The 20,031-nt window shown below is 28.2% G+C and overlaps 1 protein-coding gene across 1 annotated transcript; it reads left to right on the top strand.

The window, feature by feature from the left end:
* Positions 1-1,666: 1,666 nt before the first annotated feature.
* On the top strand, positions 1,667-14,408 carry LOC109811465 (homeobox-leucine zipper protein HDG11-like). Its single transcript, XM_020375226.3, has 10 exons — positions 1,667-2,385; positions 6,318-6,435; positions 6,582-6,773; positions 8,158-8,634; positions 8,745-8,846; positions 8,942-9,145; positions 10,849-11,029; positions 12,664-12,935; positions 13,051-13,140; positions 13,846-14,408. Exons 1-10 carry the CDS (start codon positions 2,273-2,275, stop codon positions 14,227-14,229), a joined length of 2,133 nt encoding a protein of 710 aa, XP_020230815.2. The 5' UTR covers positions 1,667-2,272; the 3' UTR covers positions 14,230-14,408.
* The last annotated feature ends 5,623 nt before the right edge of the window (positions 14,409-20,031 follow it).

The raw sequence follows: 20,031 nt of genomic DNA, 5'->3' as shown, positions 1-20,031 counted from the left end.
AAATAAAAAAAATATTTTAGAGGGACCAAAATCAAAATCATCAATTTTATAAGGTCTAAAAACATATTTAAATAAATAAATAAATATATATATATATATATATATATATATATATATATATAACTCTAGAAATTGAGGAGTAAATTATGAAAATAGATTATGTGAATTTATTAATTTAACACGGAATCGAAATTTAAATTTATGAACTTTTATTAAATTTACAAACATAAAAATTTTGTGTTATCAACTGAATAAGTTAGAATAAACTGAAAATTCAAAAAGCAGTATTTGAAAATATTAAAATAAAATAAAAATACACAGAGGGAGGGAGAATAGATCGATACAAGTCTCCGCTCTTAACGATAAATACTTAAATTTGATATATAATTAGTATTTTAGCTCAATAGACACACACACACACACATATATATATATATATATATATATATATATATTATAAATTATAGTAAATTATATATATAAATATTTTTGAATACATAAATTATATTTTTTATTTATTATAAATAATTTATATTGTAACTAAAAATATATTTTTAATTATTAATATATTTTTTAAAATATTAATATTTAATTTATAAATAATTAAGATAAATAAAAATCAAATTAAATAAATTAAAAAAAATTTAAAAAAATTCTTAAAAATACTCTCACCTAAAATAAAAGTTTATTTTTTTTATCTATAAACATAATTCATTATTTCAAAATTAATAACTAAAAACTAATATGCCCTCGTGAAATATATAACCAGACATTGTTTTAAGGTAAATAACATATGATTTCTGTTAATCAAGATAGATATTTGTGTTTAATATAATATAAAAAATAATTATTAATTTATTTTTTCCCTATAAAAATTCACACTTCAATGTTGGTGTCTTTTTAGATTTTATATATCTTATTTTTTAAATTAATATAATTTCTATTTGTAATATTACTCTATACCGAAAATAAATTTTGTAAGATGCCACCACTATCATTTGACTAATTGCTTTGTTACAACATTTACTTTATTCTTTCTGATTTCTTTTTTATTCTTTTGAAAAAAGTAAAAAAAATATTGTAAATTTAAAACCTTCCCTATATGTCATTCAACACCATTACATTATATTTGAAAATAAAATTAAATAGGTTCAATAAATGTCATTCAACACCATTACACTATAATATTAAAGAGCTTCAATAAATGCCTTTAATACATTCACACCATGAATAAAAGAAAACACAAATAGTGTACAAGTCACACACATGTAGCAATATAGTACGATTTAAAAAAAATTCTTAAAACAATACATATTAATTGTTCATAATTTTTTCTTCTTCTTTTGAGTCACTCTGAGTAATAACTTTACCAGTCAATAACATAATGTCCCTAATTGATCCTTATCTTATCCGCGTAGAAAGTAATTTTAATTTGAACCTTTTTCTTTTCCACCTCTTCCCAATTTTCTTCTTTTATTACAAGTGTAAGCACAAACTCTACACAACCTTCAGTTTTTATTTAAACCACCAAACTGAAACCAAACCTCTTTCAAATTTCAAAGTCAAAATTTCAGTTTCACTGGATTTTGTTTTTTAGTTTATCTTTTCTCAATTCTATGCTCTTTTGCTTGCATATGAGTTGTCATGCTTGGTATTTTGAATTATTCCAAATAAGCCTTTCTTAAATATAATTAATAATCTTTCAGTTAACAAGTATCGGGTAAGAAAAAAATAATTTAAAAGTATTATTTTAATATAATATTAATTATTATTATTTATTTCATATCTATTGTATCCTTTCTAAAAAAAATATAAAATTATTAATAAAATTAATTTTATAAAATTATAATTTTTATTTATTTATTTATTAATTTTGGTGTGTATGTAAAAGAATTCAAGACAACACTTATTACAAGTAGATTTAATTTTTCTTTTCCTTCAAATTTCTAATTCCCATAATTTGTTTTTTCCCTATCTTATATAGCTGTTACTATGTTGGGGTAATATGTGGGGGAAACTAGTTGATAATTTAATATCCATATTCACCCTCGCACACAGGAATCTAAGGGAAAATCCTTCCTGGTGGTAAAAATCTCATGATTATTACTTTCTTCTAATGTCATTGAAAAACAAAAGATAACTCCTATGTGTTAATCAAGACTGAGGTGTCATGCAAAGTTATTTGGCTTATATAAACCCCTAAAGAGTTCACACAAAAAAAGGGTAAAGCAAAAAAACCAAAAACTCTTTTCTTTTCAGGTGAATTGAGAAAATGGACATGACTATGGCAGCTGCTGGTGGGTCTGGAGATGAACAAAAGAATGATCAGAATGGAAAAAAGTCCTACCGTCGTCATAAGTCTGATCAAACAACTAAGCTTGAAGAGTAAGATCACTTCAATTTACTTGTGACTACTATTTTTGTGTGTTGATTTTTCATTTGTTAGGTTTTGAATTTTGGGTGAAGAAAATATAAGAAAAGGGAAAGGACTAACCTTGATCAATTCAACAAGGGCAGATACCGAAATTGACTGTTTTTACTTTGGATAAAAAACTGTGTCATAAATCTTATTAATTTTTTTATGAGTTCGAATCTTTTTCCATGATGGGTTTTTGCTTTGTTTAATAGTTTTAAAGGATTTTTTTTTTCAACTTCTTTCCAGTCGATGTTTGAATTTAAGATCGTGACTTTTTTTTTTTTTTTTTTTTAAATTAAATATTGTGATTCTTTATATTTTTGTTGTGTATTTTAAGCCTAATAATGAAATTTGATAAGGATGAGTTTGAATCTCTGTGTCATTGGCTCATCAAATTAAGATAGGTCAGATTTAATGGCGAATTTAGAAAGGATTTAATTTAATTACTTAATTATTTTTATTTATTTTTATTAAGTTTTGTGATACAAATCTTCACATTTTTGTTGTGTTTCTTCCCCACAATAACAAAGTTTGTGAAGGATGAATTTGTTCTCTCTATCACAATTTGTCAAATTAAGATGAGATAAGGTTGACGACAAGTTTAAGTAAATGAATTATTATTATTATTATTATTATTAAGTTTTGTGTATAAATTTTCACAATTTTGTTGTTATTGATCTTTGTTGTAACAATGGAGTCGATTAGGGAAAAATTTGACTCTCTCTATCATAGACCCATGAAATTAAAGTGGGAAATATTTGAAATTAAGTTTAGAAAAATGGATTTATTTTTTTTATTAAGTTTTTATTGAATAAATTTCTACATTTTTGTTGTGTATCTTTACCACAACAATGAAGTTATCTAAGGATGAGGTTGACTCTTTATCACTGACCTATCAAATTAAGGTAAGACAAGTTTAGGGATGATAAAACAGGTCTCAGTCTGTGGGTCAGTCTATTGGCTCACCAAAAAATTGTTGTCTATGTTAGGCATACTAGTATATCAACCCACTTGGTCCGTCGTATCTAATCAACTAGCTCGCTAGGTTAAATGGTAGGCCAGGACATGTTGACCCACTAACTTGTTTATTTTTTTATTGTTATTTTTAATGTTAAGTTTAAATAATTTAATTTACTTTATTATATGTAATATGAGATTTTTTGTAGTAAATCTATTGGAAGAGCTATATTATTATTTAATAAATTTGAATTTTGTTGTGCAACAAATCAAATAAAATTAATTTTAATTTAAAATTTATTTTATTATTTAAATACACTAATTTATTTGAATCCTTTATATTTGAGAAAAAATATGTTAAAAAACATCCAAAATAAATATGTATATTTTTTTTGGTGGGCTAATTCGTTGACTCGACAACTCACCCTTAAATGGGATGAGTGAAGGTAGAGCTGTCAAAATGGGCTCAGCCCGGTGAGCCAACGCGGCCCACCACGGGTTCGAGCCGGGTTGGGCTAAAAAAAAATTGCAAATTTCAGTGTGGGCCAATTTTAAACCCGGCCCACTAACAACCCGGCTCACCCGGGTTCAACCCGTGGTGAGCCGGGCTGACCCACCAGCCCATAAAAAAAAAAAAAAAAACTTCTGCTATTGGGTTGGGCCAAATAAAACTTCATAGACCATCATAGGTTCTCAATTTTATGTATTTTTTCTTCAAATTATGTAATTAGTGTAGAAATTTATTTACTTTTCTCTAGAAAAGCTTATGTGCATACTATTTTTGCAGGATTAGACATTAAATTTGATTACATTTTTTTAAATTAGGTGATTTTTTCAAATTAGGTGAGCCAACCCGTTTAGCCCACCAACCCGTGGTGGGCCGGGCCGGGTTTAATTTTTTCTAGCTCACCAATAAACGTGCCGGGTTGGGTTGGCCCACCAAAGGCTCAACCCGTGGTGGGCCGGGCCGGACCGGGCTGGATTACCCGTTTTGACAGCTCTAAGTGAAGGTGTTTAACCCATTTTTACTTAATAAGCTAGTCTAGGCTTGTTTGAGTCATTTTTGACAAATTAGTGACAAGGTTGGCCTTAATGGATCTAATTAACCCCTTTATCATCCCTAGACAAATTTAACAAGAAGTTTATAATAATGAATTAAATATTTAAGCTTAATATCATTTTTGTCTAGATTGAATAAATTCAAGAAAAATCATGTTACTAATATATTTATAATAAATCATGTATTAAATTATTAATTATTATCTTTGGTTTCTATATAAGTAAAAAAATATGTTTACTAATTTCAAATATAAACACATTTAATTAATTTATCCTATTTATTAAAGTATTTTTTATTTAATTGAGATTGTATTTTCAATAATTTTTCTTTATTATTGATACCGAGTTCCGATGAAAGAAATTTTAGAAAAATAGTTTATTTTTTTAAATGAGATTAGTGAATTTAATCATTAATTATTTTTTTAATTAATGTGATTTTTTAAACTTGTATATACGAGACTGAAAATAAAAATTTAAGAATTTCTCATATTTAAAAAATGAAAATTTAAGAATTACCCAGATATGGGTCAAACGAATACTTACATTTTTTTTATTTAATTGCTATGATAACGTATTTCCACTGCTATTTTCTATATTGATTAAATTTTTTATATTAATTTTTTCTTCAATTGTCAACGATTTAAATGTCCCAAGCCCTTTAATATTGAATGATAATGCATCTGACTTGAATACTAATTTTAATTTTTCTGCAATGTTGTCAACAAAATGTCAAAGGCCATTAATATAGAATGATAATGCATTTTACCCCAATGAAATACAATTATATTTATTTTAAAATATATTTTTCTTAATTTCAAAAATATATATATATATATATATATATATATTATTTATCGTTATCAATATTATTGAACTTCACGTCACTTTTTAATTCGTCCATCAAGGCATTGACCATAATTGTGGTCATCTTTTAAAAATATTGCTACTTAGTAAATGAAAGCTATATTTACACAATTTTCGTATGTAGAAAGCATTTTTTATACACAAAAGCATCAAAATTTACCTTCATTGTTCCATCGCATGGTTGATGTCATTCTGTTTGGGATTCTCATCTTTTCCTTCCTGATTTCTTTGATTCATCTTTTGTAAATAAGTTTTAGTAATATTATGCATAAAATTCACATGTACTTTGTAAGATCCACTGGCTCTTGCTAAGAATAGTTACCATTCCTCCAAGATTTATACCGAAAAATCTTTCGAATGTTTAAAATTTTAAAATATTAAAAATTAAATAAATATTTTATTTGAAACATATTTCTCTTTTGTTAAATCAGATATGCCTAATTAAAAACATCAGTTGTTGTCTTTATATCTTTAGTTGGGTAATAGGTCTTATCCATTAAGTGAAATGATATATATATGGATGATTAGTGTTAAATTATGAAGGATGAATTATATATATATATATATATATATATATATATATATATATATATATATATATATATATATATATATATATATAAAAGTTTAATAGTGATATACGCAAAGAGTAAAGTAATTTTATACTTTTATTTTATCACAATTTATCATAAAATGATAAATTTATTGATTTTTATAATAATTATTCTTAAATCTTAAAAATTATCATTTTTCTATAAATTAATTGCAAAATTTTTTATATAGAACATAACAATTAAATTCTTTATATAACATGTACTTATCGATATCTTTGTTCTTACACATATAAACGCCATTTTGGTAATGACATGATCTTTATATCACATTTTGGCATGTGTCTATGTATTATTGTGCATAGACCACTCTATATTAAAACTTGTGTTATTTTTTCTTGACTCGTGTATGTTATTTTTCAACTTGCAACACTCTTTATTAACTGTGATCTTTATTTTTTGAATTAAAGATTATTTAGCGTATGTCCACATCCAGATGAAAAGCAAAGGCGTCAAATAGCCAAAGATCTCGGACTTGAGCCAAAACAAGTGAAGTTTTGGTTTCAAAATAAGAGGACTCAAAAAAAGGTCATATATATTGTTTATTTTAATTTGTCACTTCATTAAAAAAATTCTTATATATTGTTTTGCTTTAATTTGGTACTTCATTAAAAAATTCTTATGCATGCTTTATTAAGGGATACTAACTATTTTATGTGTTGCAATTTCAATAGACTCAAACTGAAAGGGCAAATAACAATGCTCTTCGTGTCGAGAATGAAAGAATGTATAATGAAAATCTCGTAATTAGAGAGACATTAAAGAATATAATTTGTCCATCATGTGGGGGTCCACCCTATGGAGATAAAGGACATGAACATTCTCTAGAAAAACTTCGCCTCGAAAATGCTCGTCTAAATGTAGAGGTTAGTTAACTACTTTGATTAATTCTTTTATGTCAATTCTTTATTTGATTAGTTTTTTTTATTACTTAAACATATTTTTGGCTCTAAAATATTGCCTTTTTAGTTTTTTTTTTTCCTTTAAAATTTTAAAAAGGGGCCTATTGAAGGCCATAGAGATATTAAAATTAGAACCGTCAAAATGGACTGTCGTCCGTGGGCCAATCTAGCCCACCTTTGAAACGGGTCGGGTCAGGTATAAAAAAAATTATGAAAGTTTTATAGTAGGCGGGTATATCTAAACCTGGCCCATTCGGGCTGAACCTGTGGTGGACCGGACAACCCACCAGCCCACCAATTTCTTTTTTGCAATAGAAATTCAATTATGATTTGTAGTTAATTTTATATGATGAGATATTAAAAAATTTTATTTTGGACTTTTATCATGATTTGTATTTAATTTTGTATGATGAGTTATGATTTATGACTATTAATGATGTTAATTTTATGACTATTATGTTAATTTATAATTAATTTAAAATTTGATTTTTTGATAATTTTTTTTAAATTTTTGGTGGGCTGGCCCGTGTAACCTACCAACCTGTGGTGGGCTGGGCTGGGCCAGAAAATATTTTAGAAAATAAAAAATAAGTCGGGTTGGGTTAGTCCGTTTTTAAAGTGGGTCAAGGTGAGCTGACCCACATGGGTCGAGCTGACCCATTTTGACAGCTCTAATTAAAATCACTATATTTTATTAAATAAACATTAAACAAAAATATTATTCTTACTGTTTCTGATAAGCCCAAACGCTTATCTTTTAACCCATACCGGTTAAAAGATTATGTCTAAGTTACAAACTTGTTGATCGGATCCTTTATGTTTTCCTTTTGTTAATTTCCTAAATGGGCTCTTATGCTTTTGAGCCCAAACCTAATTACATTTTGCTACTTAAGATGTATTCTTGCTTGAGGCATGAATGAAGAACTTTTATTTTTTCAGTTTTATATTTTTAGTAGCACTAACCCTAATTCTCTAGTACTTCTTTAACAGTTTCATAATAAATGTCATTTTAAATTATTTTATATAAATTAAGAAAAATTAATAAATAGATGAAAGAGAATAATAATTTCATAAAATTAATCTTATGATTAATCTTTTTTATTATAAATAATACAATACAAAAATCACTTTTTATATATAATATTATTAAGAATATAAATGAAAAAGAAGTAATTAATATTGTATTAAAAAATTAGTATAACACTTATTTTAAAGTTTATTTTTTCTTCTAACGTAACATTTATCATGGGACAAAAAGAGTATTATTTTTAGAAACTAAAAACAATTTTTCTTCTTCTTGATAACGGGCCACAATATGATGCACATTTATTTATGGATTTCTTTTCAGCGTGAGAAAGTGTCTAATCTTCTTACAATGTACATGGAGAAACCGACGTCAGAACTAAAGTTAGAATCAACTCCTATTAAAGGATCTTCATCACGTGATGCATTAATATTAGGAAGTCCTCTAAAACTAGGAGTTGGAAGTGCTGGTATGAATCTTGGTGGTTCAACAAGTCTTTCATTTCAAGGTGAAGAAATCGTGTCCAACCCAGGGAGCAAAGTAACAAAAATGGAAAAAACAATGATGTCACAAATTGCAATAGCCGCTAAGGAGGAATTACTCAGGCTTTTGTGCACGAGTGAGCCCTTATGGTTCAAGTCTTCAATTGATCAAAGATTTGTTCTTCATCTTGAATGCTATGAAAATCTCTTCCCAAGGATTAATCACTTCAAAAATTCCAAAGCACATGTAGAATCATCAAAAGATTCACGAATTGTGAAAATTCAGGCGAAGGAATTAGTTGACATGTTCTTGGACTCGGTTAGTATACTTATTTTCCTCTCACTGTTTATTATGATATATGTCTCTCTTTCTTTCTTGCTTTCTTTCTTTCTATATAGTAACGATGATGTTTTTTTTTTATCTTCTAGGAAAAATGGAAAAGTTTTTTCCCAACAATTGTGACAAAAGCGCAGACAATCGAAGTACTTGAAAATGGTTCAATAGATAGCCGAAGTGGAACTTTATTATTGGTATACATTCTTGCAAATCTTTCTCTATGTAATAGGTTGTTGTTATAGTATTTTAATTTTTTGTCCAAGTTAAAACTTCTTTTCTTCTTGTGTAGATGTATAAAGAGATGCACGTTCTATCACCTTTAGTGCCATCTCGAGAATTCTACTTCCTCCGCTATTGTCAACAACTTGAAGCCGGTGTATGGGTGATAGCAGATGTTTCAGTTGACTACATGAAAGGGACTAACCCTCATCCCAGTTCTTGGAGGTTTCCCTCAGGATGCATGGTTCATGAAATTTCTAATGGGGCATGCCATGTGAGTACATATATAGTTGCATTTGTGAAATCAGCTTTTATATATAAATATATATAAAACAGATGACTATCACAACAATTGTATCATATCTTGCACATCTCTTTATTTTAAAGGAGTTAGATATGATATTTTGATATTCATTATTGTTAATTTATTTTAAAATAAAATATATATTTGTGAAAAATAGGTAGAGGGTAGATAAAAGAAGAAAAAACATTGAATAGGAGTGTAAGATGAAGAAATGCTTAATTTGCAAGATGACATGGTCTTCAATTTGAAATTTTTTACCAAACACAACGTTATTACAATACTAGCATGAAGAGTGATTGGTTTCCTTTATTTAAGTCGAAGTTTGAAGGAAAGTCATTTGCCCTTATTTGGGAGGTAAAAATATGGTGATGAGGTTAGTTTATGAAATTAGACTTCCAATATACTCATTAGGTTATCAATCTTATAAATATACGCCATGTGTAATTAATTTAATGATTATTTGTTAAAATATTATTATAATATCATGTCTTAACTACTTCCGATCTGTGAGAAGAATTTTATAAACGTTTTGTAAAAGGCAAATTCTTTTATGTTAGAAAAATTATGATTCTTGAAAATTATAAACTTTGAAAATTATGATTTTCATGAATAATTAAATTTGTTTAATTGATTATAAAAGTTTATAAATTTGAAAATATTTATAAATTTTACTTAGGAATCAAATATTTTTATTATATTAATTAACAAATTAAGATAACATAATATTTTTATTACAGTAAATCATTTTTTTTAACTCATGAATATTAGATTCTTACCTCTCCCATAGGAATAATTTGGTTGGAAACGTGTATAAAAAAACATTTCCAACAAACTATGTTTCCTAAGAATATTAATTTTTAGATGATAAACCAAATATAGAAAATTAACATTCTTAATTTTAGATTCTTGGAAAAGTAAAAATATTCTGCGTACCAAACATTTCCTTAAAGTCTATTTGGTTCAAATTAAAGAAGAGAAAGAAAGGAGAGAGATTTTAATCGAGGAGAGTGAAAGGGAAGGAAAAATTTATAAATTTTGTTTGGTTTAGAGGAAGTCAAGGGAGAGGAGGTAGCTCTTTTCTTGCTTAATTCACAAAGGGAGATGAGAGATGTTAAAAACCAATTTACCTTTGTATGCTTATAATTTTGAATCTAAAAACATAAATAATGATATTTTGGACATGATACTAAAAATATTTTAAAATCCCTCTCCTCTACTTCAAATCCCCATAATTGGAAGGGAACTAACATTAGATGAAGAGGGGTTTTGTTCCCCTTCATTCCCCTCCCATTCTTTCTATTCCCCTCCAACCAAGTATTATGTTAAGGTATTATCTATCTTTTTTCCTTCTTTCCATTATTGAAAATCATCAAAAGATGAATGAATGTTTTTTCCTTAATTTATTTCCCTCCTATCTTGTATATAAAGCTTCCCATTTATGTGATTGAAATCATACTCACATGATAAAGAAATCCTTTCCATGTGTGTATATATGTATATGTAAATCTTTCTAAACATTCAACTTTATATTGCTATTTAGAAGGTTACAAAAATTATACTACATTAATAAATGCTATATATTTATTCTAAACTAATTCATTTCCTTTTGTGTTATGCTATTCCTCGATCACTTTACTTTACATTAATAAAATTAATTATATACTTCCTTTTAGGTTTCTTGGGTTGAACATGTGGAAGTGGATGAGAAGATCCAACCGCATCAACTTTATCGATATATTGTTAATAACAATATTGCATATGGAGCAAAAAGATGGCTTACAGAACTTCAAAGAATGTGTGAAAGATTTATCAGTGTTGGAGCTGAATACATATCTAATTATGACATCGGTGGAGGTTACTCTCTACCATATTTATTTCAAGCATTATTGTTATTTATTCTTTTATTGAGTTTATTTTAACATGTGAACATAAGTATATATTAAGGGTGTAGATAAGTATAGGAAGACCTACGAGTTCACTCAATCTCATTGATCAGCTTGACCTCATTAATAGACTTAACCACATTGGTAGACTCGATCTCATCAATCGAATCAACCTCATCGGTCAAACTGACCTAATTACATCTTGATATTTTGGTTTGGACCATTGTTTATTTTTGTTTTTGTTTCCTTAATCCAACCCTGTTCGATTTGGGTTTCAAGTTATAAGTTTTCAAACCTGAAAATCCCAAGCCAAGCCAAACACAATGTGTAAGGTTCCCCTTTTCACTCACTCGTTGAAGTTTCATGCAAAAAATCTTCATTCATTATGTGTCATGAGGATTTTTTGGCTGATGTATGATTTAAGACAAAAATCATATGAAGACACAATACATAAGCATCTTGAAGCCACCAATAATGACACTATCCTAGTAATTACGTATGTCATTTGACAACAACTTGAAGATTCCGACATCCTTGAAAACAAGGTTAGGGAGAATAAATACTCCAAGGAAATGAAAGAAAATGACACTTTTTTTTTATACTATTTCCTATGATCTCTTCTTATCATAATGTTTTAAACTTTGTTTCATATGTCAGTAGAATCCTATTTTTCTTGTTGATGGCTTGGGTTTTAAGTTTTGGTTGTGAGTAAGCATGGAAAAAGTGTTGGACTTGTTTATTTGTGTTGTTTTTTGTGATTTAAAAATGGTTGGTGAAGGTATTGGAATAGGGATGGCAACAAGGTGGGACGAGTGCGAGTTTCAATATCTTGTTCCCATCCCTACATTTGAACCATATACCCATCCTCGTCCCTGATACCAAACGAGTATGAAATTTGAGTCTCATATTCGTCCTTGTCAGGTATCAGGTATACCCGTCCCCAATAAATTATTATTTATTTTTTTTTGCGAGTGAGTCTTCCCTCAACCCCCTCTTTTCCCTTCCCTAATGATTATGCAAGTGATTCTTCTCCTCCTATCGCAGTGGCCCTCGCTTTAACCTCCTCCATCCTGCTAGCAGGTGAGTCTTACCTCTTAAAACCAACCCTCTAAAGCTACAAAATGCGAGCGACGCGTAGTTGTCGCAACTAACCATCAACTGCCACAAATGATCTGCAACATTTGTGATTGACCATCAACAACCATGACCGATCCCCAAACGCAGAGACTTATTGCCAAAACCCAACCACCCCTCGTCCTTGAGACCAACACTCATCCTTGAGACCCAACCAACTTGAAAGACTGAAAGAGAAAGACACAAAACAAGGTCATGAAGAGAAGAAGAAGCTAGAAGCAAGCTTGTTGGTGGAAAACATTAATTTATATGAAAAACAATGTTTTTTTATAAAAGTATATTTATTATATCACAAATTTTAAAAAGTCACCCCACATTTATTTTTGAAATAATTAGTTTGTAACTTTTAATTGGATTTATTTAAATTTTTCTAACAAGTTTCTAGCACCATGAATTAAAAAAAAATCATTTATCATCTTTTTGATCCATTATGTGTGTATATTTAAGAATATTTATGTCATTCATTTTCAGTGATCACTACAATCGGAGGAAGGAAGGGTATAATGAAGCTTTCTCTTCAAATGGTTAAGAACTTCTATGGATTTTTAAACATGTCAAGTGACACTAACTTCCCCCAACATTTAACTGAGGGGAATAATAGGGTTACGATCTCTGCTCAAAAAAATACAAACCCAAGCCAACCAAATTCCATGATTACCATCACTGCTGCTACATCTTTTTGGCTTCCGCTCCCTTCTCAGAATCTTTATGACTTTTTTAGAGATCCAATAAGACGTGCTAAGGTCCAGAAGATAAACATGACATAGTTTTATTTTATTAATATATTATTATTTTGTTTGTTTTTAAATTATAACTTTGTAATAGAAAATCATATATTATTTTGTTATATTTTTGTAGTGGGATGTCATGTGTTATAAAAACTCAGTGCAAGAGATTGCACGCATCTCCTCCGGAACTCATCCTAGCAACTACATATCGATTATTCAGGTATTAAAATACTATATTTTAGTCTAAAATAATGTTTTGATTTTTTATGTGTCGAAACTATTTTAGTTTATATTCAAACCATGAATTTTATATTGGTTAAAAAAATTAATCTTTATAATAAATAACCATTTTTGTTTTTGTCCACTTTTTGTTTGTAATTATGAATATATTTTTCATTTTAATCCATGTAAATGGTAACATGACTAATAAAAAAACCCAACTATATATTATAGAAAATAGAAAGTTATCAAAGCTTTTTGTGGTCAATAACCTCTTTGTTAATAAAGTCATACAATCACTTGTTTCATTCTTGTAAGTTTTTAAGTGGAAGAAAAATTGTAAACCAAATGTCACAACATGACAAACCAAGGTTTCAATTCCTGTTAAGTTTGGTTTCCACATTTAATTTGTGTTCAATTGCGCCTTGAACAATATTGTCTATGAAGGAGAATATCTCTAAGAAACAAAAGAGAGAGATGAAAGTAGATAAGGATTTAATATACTAAAATTATATAGTGATTTGTGAATTTATTTTAATTGACGACAAAATGTCAAATTTATGATTATTGGGTTGAATTCTTAGTAACAATTTATATTACAATTATTTTGATTTTATATTTTAGGAATTATTCAAATCCTCAATTTTATTGTTATTGCTTTTGATGTGAACTTGTCTAAAGTCATTTTAATCATACATGTGAACAGCCTGTCCACCCAACTATGAATAATGTGGTGATGATTCAAGAAAGTTCTTTTGATCCTCTAGGATCATATGTTGTATATTCTCCCCTCAATATACTTGACATAAGGAGGGCTATAAATGGTGAAGATTCTTCAACAACGTCAATTTTTCCATCAGGAATTGTCATTTTAGATAATGAACAATCTATTACAAATGCTCCGACATCAAGTAGTGGAAATGGTATTTTAAGAACAAGAGGTTCTCTTTTGACTGTAGCTTTCCAAATACTGATGAATAGTCCAACGACAACTGCCTTGGAGTCTGTGGCTGTTGTTAACTCTCTCATTACCTCAACAGTAAAAAACATAAAGGATGCTTTGATGAATGGTTCCAATTTAGAGTTTTAGTGATTTTTCCTTTTGAATTCAAAGACAAGACATTGAAAGTTTTTGTTTCCATAATATTTATTGGATCTTTTATATGTGCCATTAATATAAAAAAAATTATATATACCTTTTGATTAATTATTGTATATTTTTAATTTATATATGTGGACAAGATAAATTAGATTGTTGTATTGTGAAGCCAATAATTATGATTTGCTTCAAGTTAAACTTACCATTTATAAGGTTTCATTTTAGCTACAAAATTTAGATTTCCCTTATTACACCTTCTTTAAAATCTATTTTTTAAAATAAATTTGCTTTTTTCACCGTTCAATTTTTACATTTATCTTACATATTTCTTATTTTTCTTTTCCTCTTTTACTACGAGTACTTTAAATATCGAATAATAATGCATAATGATTGCTATCAATAATGCTATAGTTGATATGACATGATTATTGTTATCGAACTTTTTTATATGCTATATAATTGTTAACCCTAAAATAAAATAGTTGACGATGAGTTCAATCATTCAAAAAAAGTAAAGTGGGTCTAATACAAATAGGTGCCTAAAACGACCCAAAGTCCAATCGAAGACTTGAACATGAGAAGTAATATTCTTCAAATCATGTGCTACAAAGATTGTACTCGCATGGTCTCCTAAAAACACAAGTAATAGGTTGTTGAATCTAGGATAAAATGTTTGACCATTGTAAGCACTATAAATAGGAGAAAACACAACGTAAAAAAATGGTATTGACCAAATTAATTAAATTTATTTATTTCTAGAGTTTTTATTTCCTTTAAAAAAACATTGTTTATCAGTTTTTTTTTACCACATTTATTTGTTCACAACATTCATTTATTGCATTTCCTTAGGAGTAAAGTAACATAGTCAAATTTTAGTTCACGGTTAATAGGAAGTTCTTTTTGAGAAAAGTAAAAATCAATAATGGGATATAATTCTTTCCTCAAGTTAGTAGACTAAGGGAATATCCTATTGGTAATTAGCTAATCCACACGGCTAGTCAATCATAAATTACTCACTAACACAATCTTGGCATACCTAGTTGAACTCCATTCATCACAAGCTAAAGTTCCCTTCACCTTTCTTTGATAACAATTGACATAATCAGTTACTACCAAGGATATCATATTGAAGATGGGATCTAATCCACCAATGAGAAAGGCTTCTAATTGCCAAGTATGACCAAACCTACTACAATTGTGTTTTCCACAATTGTTACCATACAAGTTGTCGTTACTCCAACAACTATTGCTACTTTTGGTCTTCTTTATCACTCGCTAAATTAAACTTTAACTTTGTTAGTGAGTAGCCCAGTGATGTGAGATATAATCCTATATATATTTACTGTTTCTATAACGGTCACCATTTCAATCCTTTTGCCTGTGTAGTTGATGATTGGGGTACATGACATAATGCACTAGATCTCTAAATATCCTTAAATTCAATTGTGAATGTAGCAATTGATCTTAATTAAAATTTGTTAACATATTTAAATTTTGGTTTTGTAGAATGCTCTGGTTGAGCAGAGCACGCATGGAACATTTTTTCCTCAAGGGGGATGATATATTGACTTTTGCCATCAATCATCTAGAGCATCTAGATCTTATTCATGTTGTTAGATGAGGTTTAAGCATATAACCATTCTTTGGAGCTTTATTTCAATCTACTTTTAGTAAATCATAACTTACTGATGCAAATTTTTAGCACATCAGAGTTGAAATTAGAGTAGAGATAGAGCCAAAGATAAGGGAGCAAATGTTACTAGACATGAGACATGGGATGGCATCACTTGGTGTGGCCACAAAATGTATTAATGTGCCATCAAGTCTACAAGGTTCACTTGTTTGTGTTAGTACTAAGGGGATTTGTGTGGGTGCTAAGGGATTAGGAGTGGAAGCTACTGCTGTTATCCCTTTTGATTGTGAGCTTTATATTGATGATCCCCCATAACATGTAGTGGCCTTAGGTTCCCATTATGGGGTCAACCATACACCATTAGTGAATTAAGGATGATATGGTACAAGTAGAGGTTGTAGGCATTTGAGATCTTACCAGTTGAATCTAGAGGTGAAAAAATGGGTCATAGTCCACAGGCTGACTTGTTGGCTTGTCAAAAATTGGCGAGCTGAGCTAGGTATCCTAGCACACTTGACTTGCCCTGCCTAGCCCTTTGGCCCATTTAATTTATTTATATTTTTATTTATTTAATTATATTTAATATAAATTTAATTAAGTGACTTCAAATTTATTTTGTATGTAATGTGTGATTTGTTGTACAACAAATATGTTGTACTTTCATTTATTTTATTATATGTAATTTGAGATTTGCTGTGTAGTAAATCAATCAAATCAATTGTAATTTGATTTTTTTTATTATTTAGATATATTGATTTATGTAGATCCTTTATATATTGAAAAAATATGTTGGAAGGATAAATCAAAATAAATATGCAAACTTTCTCCTTTTTTTCTTTTTTTTGGCAGACTAGCCTACTAGCTCGCCAACCCGCCCTTAGGCAAGACAGACTAAGGTGTCCAACTTATTTTCTTCTGGCAAGCCAGCTCGACTTGGCTTATTTTTGGCAAGCCAATAGTGGGGCAGGGTTGATCTATTTTTTCATCCCTACTTGAATCCATATGCCTAATAGGGAGGTATAGAGAATGAGATGTGCCCCTAATAACTTTATCATATGGTTGGCTAGACTAACAATGGCCATTGTAATAAATATATTCCTAATAATTTGGTTTACATATATTTTTTTTATCTTTACATTTGAAAAACCTTACTAATATTATTTTAACTTTGATATTTGTTTAGGATGATGTTTTAAAGCAAAAACAAGTTATTGCCCAAGATCTGAACCATATTTGTCTCCTCTTAATTTAGAGTTTGGATGCAATAATGATGACTATTAGGAGAACCTTGTACATGTATAGTTGGGTCTTGATGTCATAGGTAGGAGCATTATACCATCCTTTTTATATATGCTAGAGAATGTTTGTGACATTTGTGCAGATATCAATTTGCTAAGCATATTGTTAGCACAATTATAGTTGTAAATATAATTTTATTTTATGAAAATCACTTAATTAATTATATATCAAAATATTTATTTAAAAGTTTATTTCAACATTTAAGGTATCTATATTGCCTTTAACATATGTATTTATGGATTCATGCATTGACCTTCTCAACATTCAAAGTGTTGGGAATGAAACAATTGATATGTAGTTCTACTTAGTACTTGCATGTGTAAATACAAATTTAAAAATTATTTGAAATTATGAGTTACTTGTTACTAATTACTAATACTATAACAAAATGTAGGACCAGAAACAAATACTAGTTATTGTTTCTAGGCAAAATGTTGTGTGTGGTTCTCTAGTTTTCATTGTACAAGAAAGTGAAAACCTTGGCCATTATGAATGTACTTGATTGGAAAGTTTATAATTCATAGATTTTCTTTATCATATATTTTAATAATCATGAATTCAACAATTAATGCATTTTAATTTTCATTGTTTATTGTAAAGCTATGGACACATATAAGATGTTGCAAAGGATGTCGAGTTCATATAGGAGGAAGCTTTCATATTTGGCATTAAATGTAAGTTAATTGTCAAACATGCATTCAATTAAAATTTAAAATACATTTTCATTGTATATATTCAATTTGTAGAGTCCAAGATAATTAGGTAACCATAAGTGTGAATATTGTATGATGAGCTAAATGCTCACAATTATCTCTACAAATATTGTTAAGTCATTAAAGGGGTAATATATTTATAAACTAAGTTACTTATTTAATCTAACATGATAATTAATTGGTGAAATAATATTATTCTTCAATTTGAACTTTTAAATAATCAACAAACGGATTCATTAAGCGGGAAGAGTTGGATGACATCAACACCCATTGATTTTCACTTTTTTTTTCTTGTTTTCGTTTATCATAACTTGTGAATTTGGGTAAATTTATGTTATTATTTTAATGTTTCTTAGGTGTATGAATTTTATTAATTATTGCAATTATGATATTTTTTTTTATCATAAATATATTGGTTGTCATTAAGATTGTTTATGTAGTTTATATCTATAGACTTTGTAGTATAATTTAGATTATTTGTAATTTTTAGGATACTTATATTATTAATATGGATAATATATAAGATTACTAGTGGTTGGCCTTATACATGTGAACTATCTAATCTTGTCTATTTGTTATCAAGAGGGAAAATTATAAAACAAATAGGTTATAAAAAAAAAAAGTTATATTGATTGCTGTCAAAACCAATATAAAAATAGTGTTAAAATTTGTCCTTAATTAACAACATATTTAACAAGCATTCCTTATTTGATATAGAAAGTACAAATTTTTTATATCACTTGCATGTAAGAAAATTCCATAATCAACATGGAAAACTTATTTTAAGCGACATAGAAAGTGTGGTGTCTTTGGATTTAGAGGGACAAAAGACCTTTTGGGACCTATCTGTCAAAATCTAACATAATTTTGGTATGTTATACTATATTATATACGACATTTGTTAAATAGGCGAAAAAATCTATTTTGGGGGTGTTACAGGGGGGATTACTTACAAACATGGATTTTGGTGGATCTCTATTCATGAAGTCTATCACGAGCAACATTTGTTGAGAGAGACCAATTAAGAGGAAATAATACATATTGATTTTGCCAATTTTTAGAACATGTTAATGTGCTTGACTAAATGAAACCTAATTTGAATAGTTTGACCATTTAGGCTCGATCACCATGCATGCCTATACTTAAAAGATTGGTTGTGTCATGACTTAGGAGAGTACACATCCTTTGAAGTCACTATTGACTTGTGTGTGAAGTCGATTGAGTGCAAGGCCAATCATGTCATGAGATTGAAAATTATGTAATCCTTAAAGTTGTGACTGATTTATGCATACAAAATAACTTGTATATAAAACGAATTATGTCATGAGCCAACAAGATACAAATATTATATCTTGAAATTTTAATATAAATAAAATTTTGATATAAAAATAAAATACTAAACTAGCCAAAGTATTTGACCAAAATGAATAGTTAAGGGAACAAAAATAAAAATATATTACATAAAAATATATTAACGGTGAAAATAAAACATTTATTATATAAAAGTACAAAAAGTCGTTTAATATTTTCTTTTTAAATAATTACATATAATTAATAGGATGTATGTAATATTTGTGAGAGGAAATAAAATAAGAAAATAAAAAGCAAGGATAACAATACATTTTCTTTTGTGTAGTTAAAGAAAAAATGAAAACAAAATATAAGGGAGAAAAAAAAAAGTTGCCTTTTAGAATAAAAAGTTCAAGATTTTCTTTCTTTTTTAATTGTCTCTTCGATTCAAATTTCAAAATTTCCTCTCATATACCTTCGTTCCTCTATACCAAACCAAGGATTGTAATACTTGCCATAGTAAAATTTTATAATACTTTGTTTTATTGTGTAGATTTTATGTATATTTCACTAAAATAATACATGCTATATTTAATGAGTCTTACACATAATTCATTCATCGTATATTTGTAAAATAAAAAAAAAACTTTTTTATATTTTAATCTAAGTACATTTGGAAGGCTTTAAAATCACCCGTTGCTCTTATCAAATTCTCTAAAATAATCTTTTTCCCAAAAATGGTGGTTTACCAAAATACGTCCTTTTTATAATTTTTTTCCTGGCTTATCAATTAACAAAATTTGCTTATATGGAAAAGACTAGAAAACATTTCTATTTATCTTTACACATAAGAATCCA

This window comes from Cajanus cajan, chromosome 1, assembly GCF_000230855.2.
Source record: "Cajanus cajan strain Asha chromosome 1, NIPB_CcT2T_4, whole genome shotgun sequence".
Lineage (NCBI taxonomy): Eukaryota > Viridiplantae > Streptophyta > Magnoliopsida > Fabales > Fabaceae > Cajanus > Cajanus cajan.
The sequence above is the reverse complement of the archived record's forward strand: the minus strand, read 5'-3'. Positions and strand labels throughout refer to the sequence as shown.